General features: G+C 48.2%; 1 protein-coding gene across 10 annotated transcripts in view; it reads right to left on the reverse strand.

The window, feature by feature from the left end:
• Positions 1-22,086, reverse strand: part of INPP4A (inositol polyphosphate-4-phosphatase type I A) — a 132,506-nt gene that overhangs the window by 56,208 nt on the left and 54,212 nt on the right. For all 10 annotated transcript variants that reach the window (XM_046660891.1, XM_046660890.1, XM_046660886.1 and 7 more), the window contains exons 2-4: positions 6,140-6,210; positions 4,988-5,196; positions 4,282-4,326 (exon numbers count right to left, since the gene is read on the reverse strand). In XM_046660891.1, the coding sequence (XP_046516847.1) occupies positions 4,282-4,326; positions 4,988-5,093 (151 nt within the window). In that variant the 5' untranslated portion in view covers positions 5,094-5,196; positions 6,140-6,210. The remainder of the gene's footprint in view (positions 1-4,281; positions 4,327-4,987; positions 5,197-6,139; positions 6,211-22,086) is intronic.

A 22,086-nucleotide genomic window follows, 5' to 3' on the forward strand; every position in this document is an offset into this window, starting at 1 on the left:
CCTGACCTGGGGAAATTATTCTAGATTATCTGGGTGGGTTTAATCTAATCACATAAACTCTTAAACGTAGAAGAGGAAGGTGGAAGGGTGAGTCAGAAATATGTGACAATGGAAGAAGAGGCAGGAGAGGTTCAAAGTATGAAAGGCACTCGACCTGCAGTCACTGCTGGCTTTGAACATGGAGGAAGGTGGCCACAAGCCCAGGTGAGCAGCCTTTATCAACTGAGAACTAGCCTCAACTGACAACTAGCAAAGAAATAGGGACCTCAGTCCTCAAACCACAAGAAACTGAATTCTGCCAACAATCTGAATGAGCAAGGAAACAGATCCTCTCCTCAAGTTCCCAGAAAGGAATGCAGCCCAGCTGATACTTTGATCGCTGTTAAGTCTCTGAGCAGAGACCCAGCTGAGTCCATTGGGTTTGCGACCTAAGGGAACTGTAAGATAATAAATTTGTGTTGTTTAAAGGTGCTGAAATTGTGGTAATTTATTTTGGCAGCAATAGCAGACTAAAACATAGAGTGAGTTAGCCTTTGTTTTCTTTTAGAAGCTTCAAGGTTTCACTATTTTTTAAAGTTCTCTTCTATTTCTTCTACTATGTCTGCCTCAGCGGGAATCAGGAATTTGACTGTTCCTCTTGCTCTTCCTCCTTTAAGTTATGCCCTTCAGTGACCCACGGCCTGGTCTCTTTCACTTGCCCTTTCATCAGCTGTGGGTTCTTCACAGCTAGGCAAGGTTGGACTATTTGAATCTTTCAAGCCAAGTGGTGGCAGATAGAATAGGTGGCCAAGGGCTAGGAAGACTGATATGTTTAAGGGCTGATGGGCCAACTGCCACCCTCAGAACATGCCTTCCTATAAGTGATATTCTCTCCTGGCCTCATCCCCCACCCAGTCTATCTAAATCTCACCCAATGTTTAATTTCTATCTCAAGTTCCACAGCTTCCAAGGAAGCTTTCTCTCAGCAGCCCACAGTCACATCTCCTTCTGTTTATCACTTACACCACTCTTTTGGCATATTTCCATAGAAACCATTAATCTCTGATATGTATGCTTTGTCTCTGCAACCAGATCATCTGTAATCCCAGCTGAATAAATCTGTTGAGGTAAACTGGTAAAACAAATTCCAAATGCACGTTATTTGACTCAGCAATTCTATACACAAGAGTTTATCAGAAGGAAATAATCAGCAAAATGTATGAAAGATTTATGTACAAGTATGTTCACTGTGGCGGTGTTTATAATGGCAAATTTGAAAAAACTAAATATCCATCGATAGGAGACTGGTTAAAATAAATATGGCACAGCCATACAATAGATTCTATATAGGCATCCACAATGATGAGGCAGATGCCACGTTTATTAAAACGAAAAGAAGCCAGTGATATTTTGCTACATGAAAAACTCCATGTTAAGAACACTAGGATGGCATTTTTGTAAATAATTCCATCACCTCCACAACCAAAAATCATTAAAAATTTCTGTATAGCTGTGTGTGGGTGTAAAAAAGAAAAAAATGTGTGAAAGGATATATACCAAAATGCCAACTGTGATGATCTCTCTGATAAGAGTTTCCTTTTCCTCTAACATTTTCTGTATTAAAGGTTTTAAAATAAATACTTTTTAAATTTTAAACTTTAATTGATTTCTACGTTAAAACAGAACATTTGACCATTCAGTCATCTGGCTCCTGCTCCTCTCCTTTTTTAAAAAATTGTGGCAAAATTCATTTTACATAAAATTTGCTCCCACTTTTTACAGCTATTTCTTTCTCCGAGTACCTAATTAAGGTGACTACATTACCGTTCTTGATTTGCCAGATTCAGAACTGTCCTGATTTCTAGTATAGGCGGGAGATTTTTAATCAATTACATCAACTCTCATCCTCTCTCTAAACTGATTTAGTTTAGCTCACCTTTTTTGTTTTGTTAAATCCATATTCTGCATTATTAAAGCTATGTATTCACAGCTACATTATGGGTCAAGTGGGATTTCTTTCACTTCTTGCCCGTGTTGGGCCCTGTTCCCTGGATCCCATGTCTTCCTTTTTCTCAGTTTATGCCCTCTTTGGGGTGCAGCATATCCTCCGCTAACTTCCAGAGCAAGGCTGTGGGGGAAGTAAATTTCAATCTCTGTATACCTGAGATAAGTTACTTTCTATCTTCACATTTGATTCATAGTCTGCTTGAGTAAAGAATTCTAGGTGGAAAATATTTTTCTGCTCATATTAAAGGTGTGCCTCACTGAATTCACGTTTCCAATGTCACTTTGCATAAATGCTTTTGAGATTCATACATGTGGTTGTGTCTATTACTGGTTCATTCCTTTTCCTTGCTGAGTGGTATTCCATTGTATGCACGTACCAAAGTTAGTTTATTTTCCTGCTGATGGACATGTGGGTTGTTTCCAGTGTTGCCTATTATGAATAAAACTGCAATCAACATGCATGTGCCAATCTGTGTGTGCACAAATAAATGTCCATACCCTTTTAAGAATGAGGTACTAGAAGGTGAGTGTGCATGGGAGGGCTAGGTGGGCTCCACGACAGTGATGGGGTGGCTGGCCAGCCTGCTTCTGGTTGGGTTCCAGAAAGCCAGCATCTCTCTGTCTCTTTGGGTGGAATCGGGGTGAGCAGCTTACTTTCTCTACAGAGAGAGCCTCCTGCCTGGAGGAATGAGCCTGGCAGAATTAGGACGAGAGGAAGAAGGCTGGGGAGGGCGAAAGTGGGAGCTTGTTATTCAACAGACTTACACTTAACCCTGTTTTTGTCTGGCCCTTCACTCCACTCTCCTGTGTGCTGATGCACCCCGGCCCAGAGCCTCTCTGCTTCTGAAGTTCCTTGAGAGAACAAACCTCTGGTTCCTGCATGGCTGAGGGAGAATGGTGGAAACCTGAACACAAACTCTTCCTTTAACAAACTTTCCAATAAGCTCCTGCTTTTGTCTCCTTATCTCTCCAGTGCCTTTGGGACAAATCTTCTGCTTGACTGCCACCACTCCCACAGATATGAGGTGTGATCAATCTCCTCTCCATCTACTTCCTCCTTCCAGGTTACATTTTGGGGTTTCCAACCATATCTCAGTGTTTCTGTTCTCATTCTTCCAGATGTCTGAGATGATGGGATAGAAATAGGTTCACTCTTCTGCTGTGAAACTGGAAGTTCTTGGGTTTATCATAATTTGTAAAGAGCAGCAAAGTTCTAGGTTGGGGGCGTGCAAGTATGTGAGAGCCCCAGCAGGGTTAAAGGCTCTTCTCTTGCAACCTCCCTTTCCAGGACACAGCATCATACTCACTGCCCACGGCAGACCAGCCGTCAGTCAGGGCTGGGGAAACCCTCTGAACTTGCTGAGGAGCATTCCATCTGAATCAGAGTTCAATATTAACTTGAGAAAAATGCACTTACATTTTTATGGGTTTAGCAATTTGTCAAAGTCCTTTTGTTTTGTTTTAACCACCATGAGCTTCTTTGTCTCTCAAGCGGTATAGCCACATAGCAATGAGGAAAGCAGTCCAGCAAGGTCAAGCAGCAGGCTCAAGGCTGTGCAGTTAGTTTGCAGCAGAGTTTGGACTAGATTCCAGACCACGTGACTCCCCAGGAGGTGACATGAAAGATGTCACACCATCTCCTAGACACTGACACCAGGCCACTAACCAGTGCTGCCCACCATCTGGGGGATGAAGGGAGGGGAGAGGAACACCAGAGAGCATCGGGCTCTGGAGCAGCATCATCTGTGGCTAACCCACTCTGCTCTCCGACCTTCTGGGTAAGCCACGGTAATGCCACTTTCCTGTTCCTGGAGCTGGCACATTCGACTACAGTTTTTAGTTCACTCTCTGGTCTGATGCTCCTTGAGAGGGAGAGCATGCAGGTGTCATCGCCTCCATTTACAGAGTAGGGGACAGAGGGCTAGAGAGCTAAACTCACTCATGCAGGGCCTTATAGCCAGGGGCTGACCACGCTGGCCCTAACCCCAGTTTCCTCACCCCTCCCTGCCCCTCCCAGAGAGGTAGGAGGATGGAAGGGAGGCTGTCCCTGCAGCTCTGCATGAGCTCGCCTCCCACCCCCCCACCACTGTTGTGGGGGGGAGCACGTGTTCTGGAGATCAAGTCCTGCAGGCACACAGCCCCCAGGCTCCCTCCTACCCCCAGGAAGTCCACACCTGCCTCGTGGCTTCATCTTCTGCAGCAGCAGCAGCAAGTTCTCTGAGACAAGCTCATGCCAGTAGTCATGTTTTTGTTTTTAAGCAACATATATTTAAAAAAAATTAAAAAGACACTTACCTAAGCTGAATTCTAAAATGGGCTCATCTGGATCTTGTATATTTCCTACATAAAAAAGAAATGACAGGAAAAAATCACCCTTAATAAACTTTTCCCTGCTTTTAGATTTTATGTAAAAACCAACACATTTGTGTAATTATTTCACAATACATGTAAATCAAGCTATCATGCTGTACACCCTCAACTCATACAGTGACTATGTCCATTATTTCTCAATAACACTACAGGGGAAGAAACCCCAACACTCTACTTCCCCCCCCCAAAACTGTTACACAAGATGATTTCTTCATTTTCTAAACGTTTTGCTTTTGAGATTCCTAAGAAGTCTTGGACACTAAGACCAAAACCCCTCTTCCTCAAGTCCATACACCTACAACAGGTGGGGCTTACATTCTGGCCTGGCACTCGTCAGAGAGGCACTGTGGACATTCCCACATCATCTACTGGCAAATGAGCCCTGCAGCTGCCCACCCAAACTGGAAAACCACGGGCAGGTTTCAGTGGAGCAGTTCCCAGGAAGAGGGCTGACTTTTCTCTCCCCATTCCGATTCAACCAGAAGGATGCCATACCAGGGCACCGTCCAGCCTGCAGCAGTCACAGTAGGCTCATTCTGGATGGATGCCAGGTGTCCCAGGAGGCAAGTATATGGGACCCAAGCGCTGTGAGCTCATACCAGGAACCTGGTGCAAGCCCTGTGAGGCTTACCTGCCAGAGAGAGGCCAAGCATGTCGGCAGCCACATCGATGGTGGAAGCCCGTTGCATCGCACGGGCCCTGGCACCATGGCGAGGGCTGTGCTCTCTTGCTGTCATGATGTCATTGGTGATGATGTGCTTCCTGTTCCTGGGTCAGACCACGCCTGATTCCCCGGGAAGTGCTGTCACCAAGCCCTAATCCCCTAAGGTGGCAGTAGTCCTGAGAAACGGGAACAAAAGCTGATAAGAAATCCTGGGATGGTGACTGAGAGACACTGTGCTCTCAAGGAGAGAGTATGTGACCTAACACAGGCAAGAGGCAGCGAAGCCAGGGTCCTCTGGCAGGTGAGGGGCCAGGGATGGAGAGTGTGATGAGCCAGGCCCCTTTCAATCACCTCTTCCTCTGCCTTCCCCCCTCCCGCAACACTCTCTCACACACACACCAACATGGTATGACCATGGGATCCTGTAAAGAAATTGGTCTCTCCAACAAAGATTTGTCACGTTAAATGATGGTTTAAATATAATCATAAAATATGGCTTTGGGGCTTTTCTTGTTTGCTTTATTGTGCTTTTCCATTGGCAAGTTTCGCAGAATCTTTAAAATTTTAAATCAATTCACTACAACTTCTATTAGAAGGATAAGAGATGCATGAAGAGGTTTGCCACCCACTGGCTACAGCAAAATGGAGTGGCAGAGGCACACATCTCCAACCTGCCCCCTTTCTTCCCAGAGCTACAGAAACTTCACATGTCTCGGTCTCAGGCTTTCTTTCCTGCAAAACACATACATGATAATCTACATCTAACCACAGTGGATAGTGCTGTGCTGTGGATATGGAAGTCACTGGGCAAAGTGCCCACTGCAGGCTGAATCAGATAGATGCCCTGGCTCAGCACAAACTCACATTCTGCTCTAAGAAGTGGGTTAAGCAGCAAGAAGTGAGTTTCATGTTTTTCCAACACACTACACTTCCTGCTGTCTCTAGAAGGAACCAAGCTCCAGAAGTTAAGAAAACTAGACCGAGCAATAGGCTGGATTCAAACGCCCCTCTCGAAGGTCTCCATATATCCAGACACCCCTGTCTTCTCAAGTGTGTCAACACCTTTGCACCTGACGGGCCTGTGTTCCTGCCCTTGAGTTAATTCACCCAGCAACTTACTGGACATGTTTGTTCTCGGACCAGTAGGGACACGTGGCATTTCTTCATAGAAGGATGCCCAGATCCATCATCTAAAAACGGAAAATTATAAACTTAACAAGCTGGTCAAACATGAAGTGCTTGAGAATGTATATTATAAGGCCTGCGTTATAATTTCAATGCTTAGACATTTGGGGAAGCCAAGAGCTACTACATTTCCCTGAGTTCCACACACCAATCTAAGCTTCTGGCTCAAAAACAAAGATTTTGGGGCTGGCCCCGTGGCCTACTGGTTAAGTTTGGTGCACTCCACTTCGGTGGCCTGGGTTCAGTTCTGGGCACAGACCTACACCACTCATTAGCAGCCACGCTGTAGCAGTGACCCACATACAAAACAGAGAAAGACTGGCACAGATGTTAGCTCAGGGCAAATCTTCTTCATCTTCAAAAAAAAAAAAACCACAAAGGTTTTGCTCAAAGCCCAAAAGAATGAGAAACAGAAAGTGAACATTCCTAGTCTCCCTTTGGGGGTGATCCAGCAGAACCTGGGCCAGCCCCACAGAGCTTACTGGGCAGCTAGGATGTGGTTTAGGGAAAACGAAGAGATAAGAATCTGAGTGCCAGTCTTCCCGCTCACAAACATCAGGCCCTGGGAGAAGTTGCTGGGCCCAGTGGAGGCCCTGCTTTTTGAGGCTAGTTGCACCCATCTCACGGGGCTGCAGGGAGAACCAAATGTGCAAGAACGGGAGTGGGCTCTGCAAACTCCACCAGTCTCCTACACCCCTGCTGATGCTGCCTGTCCCCCGCACCCTCTGGGGAGCAGGGCACCCAGGCGCTGACTCAGTCCCAGCATCGCTGGGGGACATGCGGGCAGACCTCAGTGCCCAGCGCACAAGCATCTGAAGCTGCTGGGGCCTGGGCTACAGTGTAGATGACCGGATAAACAGTCTCCTGTGCAGACTGTGCTCCTACTCATCCCTGGGGGGCACCCAGGGACCTCTGGCCTGGCACCTCAGTAGAGAGGGCAGGGGCCTGGGTAGGCATTCACAGAAGTCACCAAGGGAAAGACTCACCAGTTTGCTGACATCAAAAGGCATACAAATCAAAAAGATGGAAGGAAATGGGAAGAAACTGGGAAATGACTTGCAGTACTAATACCTGTATTTTACAGTAGTCCTTGTACAAACTAACAAAAAACTCTAACAATGCCAGCAGCAAAAGGTATGAATTCATAAAAGAGGAATACATGTGGTAAACATTCTGGAAATGTAGCCAAACCCATTCACAATAATTAAAGAAATGCTAAATACACCTATAATCACCTAAAGGAGGCCTCCAAAAGAGGTTTGTTTGTTCTTCTAATGAGAATATGCTTTGTTGGCAGACCTAGAGGAAACTCTATATCAACATCGTTGATAACATTTCAGAGTGGAACAACCACTTCAGAAAGCAATTTGACATTACTTATCAAAATTTGTACACAATAACAAAATTCTTGCCAATAGTCCAAAGATGATTACTTTAGCACTACTTATAATGACAAACCCTGGAACCAATCTAAATGCTCAGCTACAGGTAAGTACCTTCGGTAACAGCTCTAAGACACACTATTACATGGCTGTTAAAGTGATCACAATAAAGCCAATAAACATTGAAAAGTTCTTCAACCTCATGAGTCATCAGTAAAAGGCTAATTATAACCATGAGATCCCTCTGCACACTCACTAGAATAGTTAAAATGAAAAAGACAGAGAATCCCAAGGGTTGGCAAGGATGTGGAATAAACGGAACACTGATACACTGCTAGTGGGGTGTAAAATGGTACAGCCACATCTACTGAGGCTGAACATATACCTACCCTGTGACCTGGTATTAATTCAGAGCGGAATTGCTAACAGAAGTGCATACTTATGCTCACCCAAAAAAGGTGTAAAGAACATTCAGAGCAGGATTCACAGCAGTCAAAAGCTAGAAACAAGCCAAATGCCCATCAACAGTGGAATGGACAAAGCAACACAGATGACTCTTAGAGACGACGTCAAGGGCAAAAGTCAGACACACGAGAGCATTTTCTAGGCAATTCCATTTCTATGAAGGTCAAGCACAGGCCAAACAAGTCTGTGGTGTCAGACGTCAGGAGAGTGGCATCTTTGGGGGGTGAGCACCGACTGGGGAGGGCAGCGGGGGGGGGGGGGGGGGGGGGGGGGGGGGGGTTGTGGGGCTCTGGCGATGTCTGTCTCCTGATCTGGGTGCTGGTTCCATAAGTGAATTCACTGTGTGAAAATGCATCGAGCTGTACATGACTGATTTTTATACCTCAATAAAAAGTTTAATTTTTAATGACTATAATAAAGACAAGATAGCATGAAAAAATATTCACGTCAGTTCTGCATCATGCATATTTTTAACGAAATATTCCTCTCCCTGCTTACAGTCATTTAAAAAGATACAACACAGAGGCAAGGAGACCACATCAAGACGACGGCCATGTCTGGGGGTGTGCCCATGGGGAAGTGTTTCCTTACTTAGCTTACTGCCATCCTCTCACGTCACTGAAAGTTGCACCCTGTGCTGACCAGAGACAGACACGGCCCCCTGGGTATGAATTAACTCCAGGAAGGAGCTCTTCTCTCTTGACCCTTTTCCCAGCGTGTCTCCAGCATTCCATCGCCCTGCCTGGCTGCCCTGCTCAGCTTGTTAGTGAGGCCGCAGTCACCCCCTATCGCTGGGGTCAGTGGAGACATGCCACCAACAGAGGGCAACAGCTGTACTCTGCCATCTTGCTAGCCCAAGGGAGGCTCCTGAACCCCCTTCCTTTCCCTACCCTTCCTCCTCCCCTTGCAGGGTCCCTGCCCACTCCACCCCCCTGCCCCTTCCCCGGTGGAAGCATAGGCATGATGAGGTTCTGGGGATAGAAATGCTTTAAGGGGAACATCTACAGACTAATTTTACACTTGACAGAGTCCACAGATCAGAGAAGCTTTTAGGTCAGAAGGACCTTAGAAGCCACTTCATGGTTATTTGGGGGAATTTAATTAAGATCTGCAAATTTAAGTCATCAAGACCCAAAACAGAAAGCTAATTTGCACAGCTGAATTCGATTTTCTTTATTAGTCTCATTAATTTAAGGTAATTCGCCAAGGATTCTTATATTCCCAAGGTCCCTCTTTTGCCATTTGAAGACCAGAGCTCATCAGGAAGAAAAACTACACGTAAAGAGGACAGAGAGCGTGTGGGAGTTTAGGGGAATGGCATTTTTTTCTTGGGGGCAAGAAGAAAGAAGGAAGCTCCTCTCCTCACTCTGTGAGGGACCTGTGACCTCCTTTGACAAGAGAACACAGGTCATCAAATCGACAGCAAACCCAATAATGTTCCTTCCACCTGTGTGGGGGCAGGAGAGATGGTGATGGAAGGGAGCATAAGCAAGATGGAGAGGAATTATGTTCACACAGGTTCACGGGATTAGTGAGGGCTGGCAATGACTGTCGGCAGCCTCTCAAGGAACCAGTCTTGGGAAAGGTCTGCCTGCCCTCCTCCTCCACAGAACAAGGCATCTCAGGCCTGGGAAGGGTTTTGGAGGCCCCTCCGGCTCAGTGACCTCTCAGGGCTGCTGAGCTGGAGTTAGCTGGGAGGGACTAACCACAGAGCTCCACTTTTATCTGTCTTATACACTGGGGTCCTCGCGAAAATAATCTTAAAAAGGAGTTGCACAGATGAGGTCACTGACATCCAAACAGGGTGACTTTCTCAAGGTCACGTGGAGACAAAGGATGAAGTATCAGAACCGACCCAAAGCAAAAAGCCCAAACACAACTGGAGCCGCTCTCCCCGCCCCCAGCCCAGGCCACCCCACGGCTGTGGGGTGGGCAGCAAGGGGGCTAAGAGTAAATCTTCCCCGGCCTCCGCTCTCCAAGCTCCGGCAGCACAAGAGAGAAAGTCAGATGGAAGGCTGGAGTGAGTCAGAGTGTGAGGCAGCCCTGCGGAGGAGGCTACGTCGGGAGTCAGAAAGAGGAAGAGTTTTCTCCCAAAACCCCAAGTCCGGGATAGCCACAATCGCTGATCGACGCGGCGTCACACTGCTCACCGGCACCGAAAACCTCCACTAGTAACAACCCAGAGACAGCTGCCCCTAGCGCCTGCAGCCTGTCCTGGGACGGCCTTTCCTCCCCAAGGCTGCGGACATGGCCACCCATCTGTGCCTCACAATAAGGCACCTCTCGTGTGACCGTGGGAGGACTGGCTGGGCACCTTGTGTCTCACGAGTGTGGGACTTAAACTCCTTGCTTCTTCCATATCCTCCTGGTGCCTAGTTCCAGACAAACACCCACTGAGCAGACAAACCGTCAGCGTCTGTGGCCGCCTACACTTGCTCACCGGGGCCTGGCTTTGTCCTTCTTCCAGGCACACTGACAGGTGACTCTCTCCAGACCCTTCCAGTTCGGTGAAGTTGTGTGACACAGTGCAGAAGGGATGCACACCAGCTTAGATGGAGATAGGAAAACCACTCACAGGATCCTCTGACCCTCTCTCACCCCCAGATTCCTGGCTGGATGCAGGGGATGGAATGGTTAATTCAAGGCCCCATGGTAAGGTGGAGTCACTGGATGGAAGGAAACTAGGTCCCTGAGACTACATGGAGCAGAGTCCTCGCTCCCTGCCCCTCCTCCACATACAACCTACACTGAGCTTAACTTGCGTAAGAAATAAACTTTTGTTGTGTGAAGCCACTGAGATTAGGGACTTGGTTGTTATAGCAGTTAACATTAGTTACCTTGACTAAAGTCGCACATACCAGGCACTCAATAAACGGTTATGATGAGAATAAAAATTATAACCACCAGTTAAACTTACTGCACAATGCTTGGGAAAGAACGATGCTTTGCTCTCCGAACGAGGTACGCTCAGCTCATGAGAAAGGAAGACACAGGGGCAGGGAGACTACCGCCAGGATCCAGGAAATGGGAAGAGCACAGAGAAGTGAAAAATCCACTTCAGCAGGCAGTCAACCAGACAAATCTTTTGCCCTCTCTTTAACTCTGGGTCGGGCCAGTCACCCCAATATCTCCTGGCTAGGCCTGGGCCTCACCACCCAGACACACTCTCTGGTGGAAGCTGGCCTCAATGCCGAGAAAGCAGGTGCTTTGAGGCAACCCTAGTGTTGCCGATCCAACCCAGAGAGAAAGAGACACATCTCTACCACATGGCACCCAAATCAGCCTCTGTTCCCATGGCCCCCTAGAGCCCGCTGGGAATTGAGGCTACCCAGGGCTTCACCCAGACCTGGTCTGCACCCAACAGGGGCTTTGGGACCTTTTGGGATTCGGGGCCACCAATTCCTTGAAGCCTAGCAAATAAGAGAATGACAACAACTCCAGGACGCAGGCCCAAACCTGGGGTGGGGTGGGGTGCAGCTGCGGATGGCGAAAACTGGACCAGAGCCAAGGTGGCTGTGGTAACAGGGATGGGTAAGTGTCTCCAGATGAACAGAAACAGCATCTCCAGAACGACCAGAGGCAAGGGTGACCAGCAAACCAGAGGCTCCATGTCAGGGAAAAGGCAGCACGGCTCGTGTGCAGGCTCAGTACACTCACTGTCAACCGCTCACATCCTGCTCCCTGCATCTGCCCAGGCCAGTCACCAGCAAAGGAAGATGTGGCACATAGGCAAGGACCAGGAAGGCCTGGATTCTAAATATTTCAGAACAATAGCCAATGGCAGCAGAAAATCTCTCCGGCTTATATGTGGAATGAATGAATGCATGTGTGCCTCTGCCTGACAACTCAAAAATTTAAATGCTATGAATCAACTTTCGATGCAAAGAAAATGACAGAATGGCTGTGGACAGAGGAATGGCTACTAGGGTGAGGAGAACACACTAAAATCCATTCTTCCTTAAATAAGACAGACTTGAGAATGCTGCCAAGAAGGGTTAAAGCAGAGAACGTGAACGAAGGACACCGCCATCGGATGCAGAGCAGAGAGGGGTTGTGGGGTGGGAATGAGTCACGAAAAGCAGAACGAAGGGATAGGTTCTGGGAGGCAGGCAGAGTTAGGCCTTCCTTTATTTTAATTTGCCTACTTTCGGGACTTCTTCACCCATTGGGTGCTCCAGCCCTCTGTGCCCCTCCCCACCCTAAAAGGCCTGAGAATAGTGGAAGCAAGCAGTCCTTTCATTTTTTTCTGCTTCAAACAAGCCAACCGCCTAGGAAAGATCTTAATCTTTGAAGCAAAGTCAAATATGTCTCCCGACCACAAAAAGCAAGGAATGCTGCCTGCCTCGAAGGCTCAGATATTCACTGGGCAGGAAAGGCCAGACGCCCCAGGAACAAAGACAAGGGTGGAGGGCACCTGGGCAGCTCGAGGGAAGGGGAACAGAGGTAAGGCCTTGGTCTTGGCCCTCCTATGCTCTGGCCCCAAGCCCAGCAGGCCTGGGACACTCTGTCCAGAGGGCTCTCAACACCTGCCTTCTGAGGCCTGGACCCTTGCGTCAACCTGCAGAGGCCCAGAGCTGCTAGTTAGTGGAGTCCAGGCACCTGCTCAGTTAAAGTCACTCAGATCCCTCCTCCTCTACAAGTGACTGTGCAAGAGCTACTGAGCTTCTCTCTGCCTCAGTTTCACAATCTGTAAAACAGGAATAACAACACCTACTCACTGGCATGCACTGAGGGGCAAGCACACATGTAAAGAAACACGTACGACACCCACGAGAGCCTGGTGCACAGAGGTGGCAGATATGCGAGTTTCTCTCCCTGGCTTTCCCTAACCCGTCACGCACCTAGTCCCACACTGCACTTGTTGTTTTGTTGTGTGTGTGAGGAAGATTGGCCCTGAGCTAACATTCCATGCCAAACTTCCTCTATCTCGTATGTGGGTTGTCACCACAGCTGGCTTGACAAGCGGTGTATAGGTCCGAGCCTGGGATCCGAATCCCAGCTGCGAAAGCAGAGCACAGGAACCCAACCACTATGCCATGGGGCGGGCCGGGCGGAGCCATGTTCCCTTTCAAGGCCTTGGTTTCCTCACGGGTAAAATGAGGATCCACCCGCTCCTGGAAGGAATCCACAGCCCCCCAGTCAGAGAGGAGAGGGTGGAAGGAGATCCCGTCGCAGCCCCCAAGAGAAGAAAGGTGGCTGCTCTGTGTCTGGGGACCGGAGGTCCATTAGGATCCTGTTCTTAAGAGGTGGCACCAAGTTCCCCCTGGGCTGGAGAAAGCCTGTAGGGAGGCCCACTTCCTCCCTCCCCTTCGGAGCGGGACCCAGCTCTCTCTTACTTCCTGCATCTGCAGAGGGCCTCGGGCCAGGAGAGAGAAGTTCATTTTGAGTAAAGCTCCAACCCAGAACACTGCCCAACGCAGTCTAAATGCAGGAAAGAAATGTGCCTGAGAAAGCCAAGCCCGGGAAGATAAGAATGTGCCGCAGCTGGTGTACATTCTCACCTGCAGAGACAAACGACGCAACAACCCAACCCAGGGCCCCACTCGGCCTCTGCTCAGCAGGAGACATTCAATCTTTACCTCCTGCTTCCTGTGTCCCCAAGCCCTGTTCTCTGCTTGTGACACTGAACAAGGGAAGCAGGGGCACTGGGTTCACTCAATTTAATTAACTCACCTGGCTCATTAGTTTAATGAATACGGTAGCTGATATAACATTAATGCCTTAACCCAGATGCAAATGTACATCTCCGACTCCAGTGGAGGAGTCAGGCACCTTGGGTGGGCCTGCAGATACCCCTCTAAACAACGGGCAGGGGCATGTGCCTCTGAGCAGGACAAGCCCAGAGTGTTCCAGCTCCCGCCTCAGCCCCGTGGTTTTCCGATCTCAGTCAACGGCAGAACCATCCTTCCACTCGCCCCAGCCAAGAAACAAAATCAGCAGGCTCCTGGATTCCTCCTCCTCTCACACCCGATGCATCAGGAATTCTGTCTGCTCTATCTTCCCCACAGATCCAGACTTCAACCTGCCTCAGCACCCGAGACATGCCGCCTGGCTTCCGACCAATCCCTCTGCAGCCCCCTCGTCTGTCTCCACCCCACACTGGCGAGGCCCATGAACTGTTCCATCAGCGTCTTCCTCTGGCTCCCACCCTGGTCCCCTGTTGCTCAGACCTCCTGGCTGGCCGCCCTCTGTGAGGCTGCTCTTCCTCAGAGGACAACGGAGGGCAGCCCCCTCACCTCCTACCTAAAAACCACAGCCCAGCCCCTTGTGGCTCATCTACAGTCCATGAAACTTCAGGGGATTTTCTGTAGGAACTAGTTTGAAAGTAAGTCGCCCTGAAAAAAGTGCTTAAAAGTGTTTGTGCTGAGCAACACGGGTGCCAACCCCGGGCCTGGGCGCTCAGATCTGAGGGACGAGAAAGACGTGTTACTAATAAGCAGATGTGACGTGAGGGAAGTGCGAGCAGCAGCTGCAGGTGGGAGGGTCCTCTGGCCCCCTCTGCTAGAACAAGCCTTCCCACACCCCCACTTCAGCCGCTTTCCTCAAGCACCTGCTCTTTCTTGCTTCTACACTGCACGCTGTTGTGCTCTATAAACTGACAATCTCTTCAACCAAAGTGAGGGGCTCTCAGGGACCAGGCCTTAGAGACACAAAGATGGACATGGAGGCCTGGTCAAGAAATGCATCACAAGAAATGTAACCAAAAAAACAATGGTGGACACTCTGAGGGCCACACTGGTGCTGGGGAAACCTCTTCTGAAACCCTCCCCTGTGTGATGAGCTGGCCTGCTGTTCCCTTCTTCCCAGGCAGGGGAGCCCCGGGTGGAGGCTGTTTCTTGAGGGGAATCGACCTAGTGTTCTTATATGTTACTCCTCCCACTCCCATGCACCAGGCTGCTTTTGTCATTTGATTATCACATAAGTTTCCCAGAATACCACAAACAAACAAAGAAATGGAAACACTGCACTGAGCACTGTCCACTGTAAGAGCTGCCTGTTGGTACTAAGACAACGCACACCAGTGTCAACACCGTTCTTCTCTCTCCCAGAAATCTCCATGATGCTCACAAGTCTCAGGCCTTGCTCCATTGTCAATTCAGCCACTCAAAACCCTCACATAATTAACTGAAAGTTCGCCTGTATGTTGGCCAGGAAGGCCTCCCAGTAGTACACAGAAATTTCCAAATAGGTGTGTAAAACAACCGAGGAAACCATCCTGTGTTTACCAACTCCCACTGACAATGAAGACATGCAGTTCCCAGAAGACCAACAGCCAAAGAGATGAGGACAGTGGCTTCCCTCTGACCTGTGGGTCAGCTTATCTCTGAGTGGGGCTTCATAAAGACCCCCCAGGCAATGAAAGAAGCTGTCATCGCAGATCCAGATGCACCCACCCCCAGGGCACTTACTCCAAGCTTGGTTCCAGGAGATGCAGCTAGAAGAACTCTCTGGCTCCTCCAGGGCTAGGTAGGGACTCTAAGCCCCAACACTGGGCTGGGTGTGCCCCATTCATTGCCTGAGTCTGTTCTTTCACTTCCCTTTTCTATTCCCATCCAAACCCAAGGCTGTAAAGCCTGGCCGGTGCCTGCTTCTACCTCCCCCTACCCAGAGCTGGCCACCTGGGAGCTGGACCCTGACCTCCTCCAGCGACCACCCCAGACTCTGCTTCTCTCCTCCGCCTGCCTTTGGGAGGGGTCTGTCCTTTCAACTAAGGGAATGGAGTGTAAGTGTGGCCACAGCTGCTCAAGGCTCCTTGGGCTCACAGTGCAAAGAGGGGGGTGCCCTCCCAGGGGCGGTGGCTCACACCCCAGATACAGAACTCCCTCTGCATATTGCTCTGACAGTGTTTCCATCCCCTCAGACCTTGGGGGTTCAGTGACGAGGCTGTCACAGTTAGGGCAGATTCTGGGTACTCCTGCTATCCAAGCCAAAACACTGTACTTGACAGCCAGGACACTTATGCTGCAGGTTGGAAAACCCAGTTCAGATGAGTTTAAGCAAAAAGCCATGTTTGCCATAAGGGTTCTGGACTGACTTACAAAACTTGAGCAGGAATATGGCTGAGCTGGCCCTGTACCCCAATGCCTGCAGCACAGACAACTCTTCTCAGCTCTGCTCTGCTCACCCATATCATTCTCCCTCCTCCCTGCAAATGAACCTGTGCACATGGTGGCGTCAAGGCAGCCGACAGCCCCCAACTTTAAACTCTCCAGCTCTAGCCACTGAAGAGGGCGAATGCATGGATTCTGAGTCTCCCGTCCACTTCTCCGTGGAAGGTAATCCAAGAGACTAACCTGGGCCAGGTGCCCTCAGCCGGAGAGCTGGGGTCACATCGCGGCATGCATGCTCCCATGAGAACCATGAGCTTGGTGGGGCAGAGTTCCCACAAAAAGAGTCAGCGGGGAGGCTGGAAAGAACCATCTCAATTCATCACAACTTGTAGCAGCCAAAAGAAGAGATCTTATAGCAAATCTTTCTTATACTTCAAAGAGAGAAGGCAAAGAACTCCCAGAGTTAACTAAATCTTCTTTATATTGTTTAAAATAGGCAATATAAACATAAAATTAAGTATAAACTCTTTTTCTTTGGAGCTCTTAAATTACTATAAAACTAAAAGGATTTATAAATTAACGACAAACAAAATTTCAACACAAATGAACTCACATTTACATTAATTTAACCAGAAATGCCCACAATGGCCACTTTAGTCCACCCAGCAGCTATTTTGTCAAAATAACAGTGGCCAGCAGCCACCATTCCCCAAAAAAGTGAGTTGTCGAGGAGGGCAGAGGAGCAGAGATGCGGCAACACCTCCCTGGACTGTGAACAGGGAGTCTACGGATCCCAGATGGCAGGGCCCTCCAACATGTTTAGCTCTTTTGCATGAAATCAAGAGTTACAGGAAAACAGTGCAAAACACAGCTTTATGGCTCGCTGTGTAAAAATGCAAGACTGAAAACGCCAATTACCTTCCTTGAGTCCCCTCAGTGGAGTGGTCACTCTGCGGGCCATGGTAGGTGCAAACTCAAGCTGCTGCCCCTGACACTTCCTTTGTGAAGAGCAGCCTTCTGTCTTTCCCACCCATCACTCCTCCCCTCAGTCTACTTACAGCGTCATGCTCCTCCTCGACTTAATCAACATCTGCTGTGGATTCATGTAAAGGACCAAATTTCTCATCATGCTTCCAACCCATGGGAGAAGGTCAAGAGAGGAGGAGACCAAGAACCGCCCAGCCCAAGATGCCTTCTGGCCACTCAACCTGCCTCATCTGATCTCCACGCATAGGAACACCTTGTCTAGAGATCTTCTCAGGTAGAAAACCTCACTGGAGGAGTATGAGGTGAGCAATGACAACATGGCTCACAAATGCCATCCACATCCACTCCCCCTGGCTTGCTCAGTCCTCGTGCCTCATTTCTGGGTGGTAGTTTCACAGATAGGAGCCAGGCTCACAAGAGTAGAGGTGCTCTTGAGGGCCATGAGCTACAGAGGGAAGTCAGAACCCAAAAACAGGCCTTACTAGTCCAAAACTCTTTCCAGCAGGCAAAACAGAGCACAGGGCACGTTAATTCAAGCTACGACCAAATGCTAATAGAAAGCACACTCTTTTTCACTTGTAGAGTTCATTTTTTTAAGCACTTTCACATATCTTATTTTAATCTAACAAGGTTTATTAGAATATTATTTTCTGCCTGCCATCCCTTTTCAGGACCCCCTAAAAGAAAACATCTCAGATCCAAGACACACTAAACAATATTTCCCTCTCCACCCCACGCACACTACAAGTGCCCCTCAGGTTCCTCAGTCTCTGACCTAATCTCCAGCTCTCACATTAAGCAACATGAGACACCAGAGAGGAAATGGCTCCTCCAGAGAAGGCACAAGAGAGAACTTTAGGATGGCAGCAGCTTCTTTTCTTGCATCATTCGTGTTTGACTTCCTTTCCTAAGCTGAAATTAAGCACCTTGAAATATTTTCATCAAAATATTTCAAAATAAAATTTTAAAAAACACAAAAATTTGTGAACAGGATAAACAGACACAACCTAGTCAAAAATACCAACTAATACGAAAGTAAAAAGTATGTACATAATGTTCTGAATTTCTGATGGTGGAGATAGTGCTTATATAAATACTGTATATTTCAACAGGAAGGTGGAATGGGAAACGTACCCACCCCTGAACCAGCAAGTCATGACTCAGGACCTAGTTTCTATGGTGACTCGTTAACCCCATTAGCAGGGGTTCCTCTGCTCTTTTTGTATGACTACTTTGTTTTTTTTTTGTCATTCCGTTCTCTTTACAATTTCCAACAGGTTTTACTCATTCTGTGGAATATCGTGGTTTAATAAGTGAAGACTGTGTCAAGGTGCTTTGGGAAACAGTTACCACCTTGTCCCCCAGTTCACACTGGTGACACACACCCCACAATTCAGCAACAAAATAAGCATCCTCCCTCTCCTTATAAAGACTCCCACGTCCTCTCTCAGGTTTGTCAAGGGAAGCACTGCAGGGAAAGTGAGCCACTTGGGCAATGGATGGACACACAAAAACGGCAGGTCCAATGTGAGGAAACACAGACCTTGACCAAGGTCAGCCTACTAAGGCGACCTACAGTCCCAAGGACCTGTCTGGCACCTTTTCACAAACCTAACAGCAAAGTGCACTCTTGGAGGGGAAGCTGGGCCCCCACACCGGCTCCCAGAGGGGTTGGTCAGATATGGGCACAGTGCTGCCAAAGCCTTTTCAGAATGGGGAGCTCCGCGTTCTGGTTTATGTGAGGTCAGTGAGCAACCGTGAAGCCAGGCTTTGGTTTTGTGTACTAGAAAACAAATTATTAGTGCAGTACTTCAATACCCAAGCAACTTTCAAAACTCCATGCTAATGGAGGTTTGGGAAAAGAGATCCAGCTCCTAGGGCTTATCGAGTAAGATGGCCTCAGGCTTACTTCATGTTCTGGCAGCTGTGTGCTGGCATCGCATCATGCAGTTTCCAATCCAGCCAAACCCCTCGCTGTCCTCACCCCAGCTCCTTCAGAGGATGGTGCAAGGGCCTGAAGAGGCACTTACAGCTTCTCTCCAAATACGTTATTTCCTTCTAGACTACCACTGACAGAGCAGGACTGACAATAATTTGAAAGTTCCAGGGGCTTCAGAAGACTTGAGTTGGGTGGGTTCACTTTACTTTTATAATCACCAGGAAGGTTTGTTTTCTAATTCAAAAGTGTCAAAGTTGGATTCATGAGAGAATATAAAATTTTCTGAGCAGCAACACAATTCCATAAAGGGCAATAAGTGCAAAGCAACCACCACAGATCAATGAAATGCCAGGAAGACAAAGCTATTTCTGGAACAAGGCAGTGCAACAGGAGACTGGAGCCAATCTGCCCAAGGCCTCAGTGGGCAGCACCCAACTAGTCCAATTTTAGCTTCCACACCAACAAACCAGCATCGGGGAGTGAAGCCTTGGTCTTCTACGTACCTCGGAAACATAAAGTGGGTCGCACATTTTGCAAGCTTTACTATATGTAAATCTCTGGCAAAGTGGTATACCATCTGCTTACTTTAGCTGCAAAACTGGAATACCGTTTTAACCAGTCACTGTTGGGTGCACCACATAGAGGAGACTCAAAGGACTTCAGTGTTCCACATTCTCACATAAAAATAAAAAGCAAGCAGTCCTGACTTTTACATGAGACCTCTCTAGACAGAGAGTTGTAGAGCTTCAGCTACTCAGTTGTGTTGGTTTCGGGGGTTTTTTTAGGCTGTTGTGTTGTTTTGTTTTTCTTTTTTCTCTCCAAGGACGTGATGTGATAGCACCAATATCAGAAACCAGCTCTGGCTAACCGGCTGGGAGGTTAGACTGGGACGAAGGAGAGAGTCCTTTCTTTCCCTTACCTCATCTGTGCATCTGTGCAAGGAGGAGAGGACACGGCCAAACCGGAGAAGTCAGGATACCTCCCCAGGACGCCCTCCCAGTCAGCCGTTCCCAATCCTTCCCTCCCAGTGGGGCCCTGTCAGAGCTGAGGTGGGGTGAGGGGGCAGAAGTGAGGAGGGGTCCCATGGCTCCACCACTAATCAGTGTTTCCCCTTCACAGGTAGCCTCTCACAGGGTGGTCTGGAGTGTCCTCCTGATCAGGGCAAAGAGAACCCTCACAGGAGGCCTTCCAGGGGCCTCTCCCATGGTAGCCTGACCACACACAGCTCTTATTGCAAAGCTGACAGTGCCAGGAATGATGAAAACCCAAGAAAAGCAATTTAAAAAGAGAGTCACTAGAGTGATTCTGAGGCCCATGTATCTCTTCAGACGGTGCTCAAAGCTGCCCAGCAGTGCTGCAAGTGAGGGAGCTCAACTAGGCAGGGAGAGGCACTATCTGACACTCAGTGTCCTCACACTTAACAGCAACATCTGCCATGGCACCTCTCCCCAACCAACTGGGAAGACCAGGCCAACATTGGAGGGACGAGGCACAGAGGACAGAGAACAGCTCTGGGGGTGTTTCTGTCCTTAGCTGGCAAGCCTGGCCCAATGCCCTGCAAGAGTGTTCATGGGAACATGGGAACTGGAATTGTAGTTGTTCAACCATCTGTTCAACAGGTGCCAAGTCAAGTACTTACAGGGGATGCACAGGTGAGTCAGAAGTGGTCCCTGCCTGAAAGGACCCAACAGCATAACAATGAAGTAAAACATTCAGACAAGACAACACCAAGACAAAATGGAACACATGCCCCAGGCTATAAGGGAGGGGAGGAAGAAACCTTAAATCTGGCCAAAGATGATCTAGATGTAGTGTGGACAGATGTGACTTCAAAAGGTACAGGCATGCTCAGGGACAATTAATTCATGGAACAGGGAAGCCCAGTGTTCTAAGGGACAGAGAGAATGGGCTGGAGAGCCAGCACAGGGTCAATGCTGGGTAACCACTGATACCAGACCACAGAGCTGGGCTTCAGCTAGTAGGCAATGAAGAACTCTCTAGAACTTTGATTGTTCAAATAAATCTGAAAAGTCTTGGTACTCCCTTCAACTCTCCTACTGGGCTTTCGAAAACAAACCTCTTGCTTACTTGATACAAACCAGCTGAGGCCTCGTAATGCTGGGCCGGGAAGGCACCCACCACAGAACAGACAGACAGCATCTACAACCAACTCATAAAGGACAACTCTCTTGGTCCCGGCAGGTCTCCTGGGGGTTCCAAAGGTCATTTTGTCACCAGCACAACTAAACCTAAAGTCAGGACATGCTCACTAGCTCTGAAGGAAGCACTATTCAATTCTGCAAATAAAAAATAAAACCCAGCAATGCTGACAACCACAAAGTGAACTAAAACCACTTGGTAATTCAAGAGGCCAAGCAATTTCAGATCTATCAGCAAATACCTCAACACCAGGGCCCTCCTTCACCTTTAAGTGGGCTTTCCCAGACGACCTCACTCTAACCTGTGCAGTAGGGACCGCTCACGAAAAACTGCCAGAACCATCTTCCCTTTCTTTCACTGTGGCCTTGCTCCAGAAAGATGCCTAAGCCAGTTGTGCTTTCATTTAGAAAAAGAATGCTAACGAGTTGGGATATCTGTGTAACTATAAGAAAAATGTCAAGAGGTACTTTTGCCGTTATTTATTTTTCTCCAAAATTTTCAGATGAGTTCTGAAAACATAGAGAACACGTTGAGAACAAAGGCCCCCATAAAGCATCTCCCTGTCACATAACACATGTAAAATCACCATCACCAAGAGCAGTGACAGTGAAAACTAATTAAAATCTCTACTGTGCTTTCACATCTCTTTAACATTCTTGGCAGCTGGGTAATAAAGAGATCAGGGAAAGTATGCCTTCAAAATTCACCTTTCAAAAAATAAAATAAAATTTTAAATAATTCATTTTTCAAAACTTTTCCCATTTTCTACTAGAAGAAATCCGTAGAAAAACTAAAAACTGGAAGGGAGCATGTAGCAGCTACCTCCTCCAAGCCACCTCAAGGCCCCCGTTACCAGCCCACTCCAGGCCCTGCCTCCTTCCGTGCAGGCCAGGACAC

This window comes from Equus quagga, chromosome 5, assembly GCF_021613505.1.
Source record: "Equus quagga isolate Etosha38 chromosome 5, UCLA_HA_Equagga_1.0, whole genome shotgun sequence".
Lineage (NCBI taxonomy): Eukaryota > Metazoa > Chordata > Mammalia > Perissodactyla > Equidae > Equus > Equus quagga.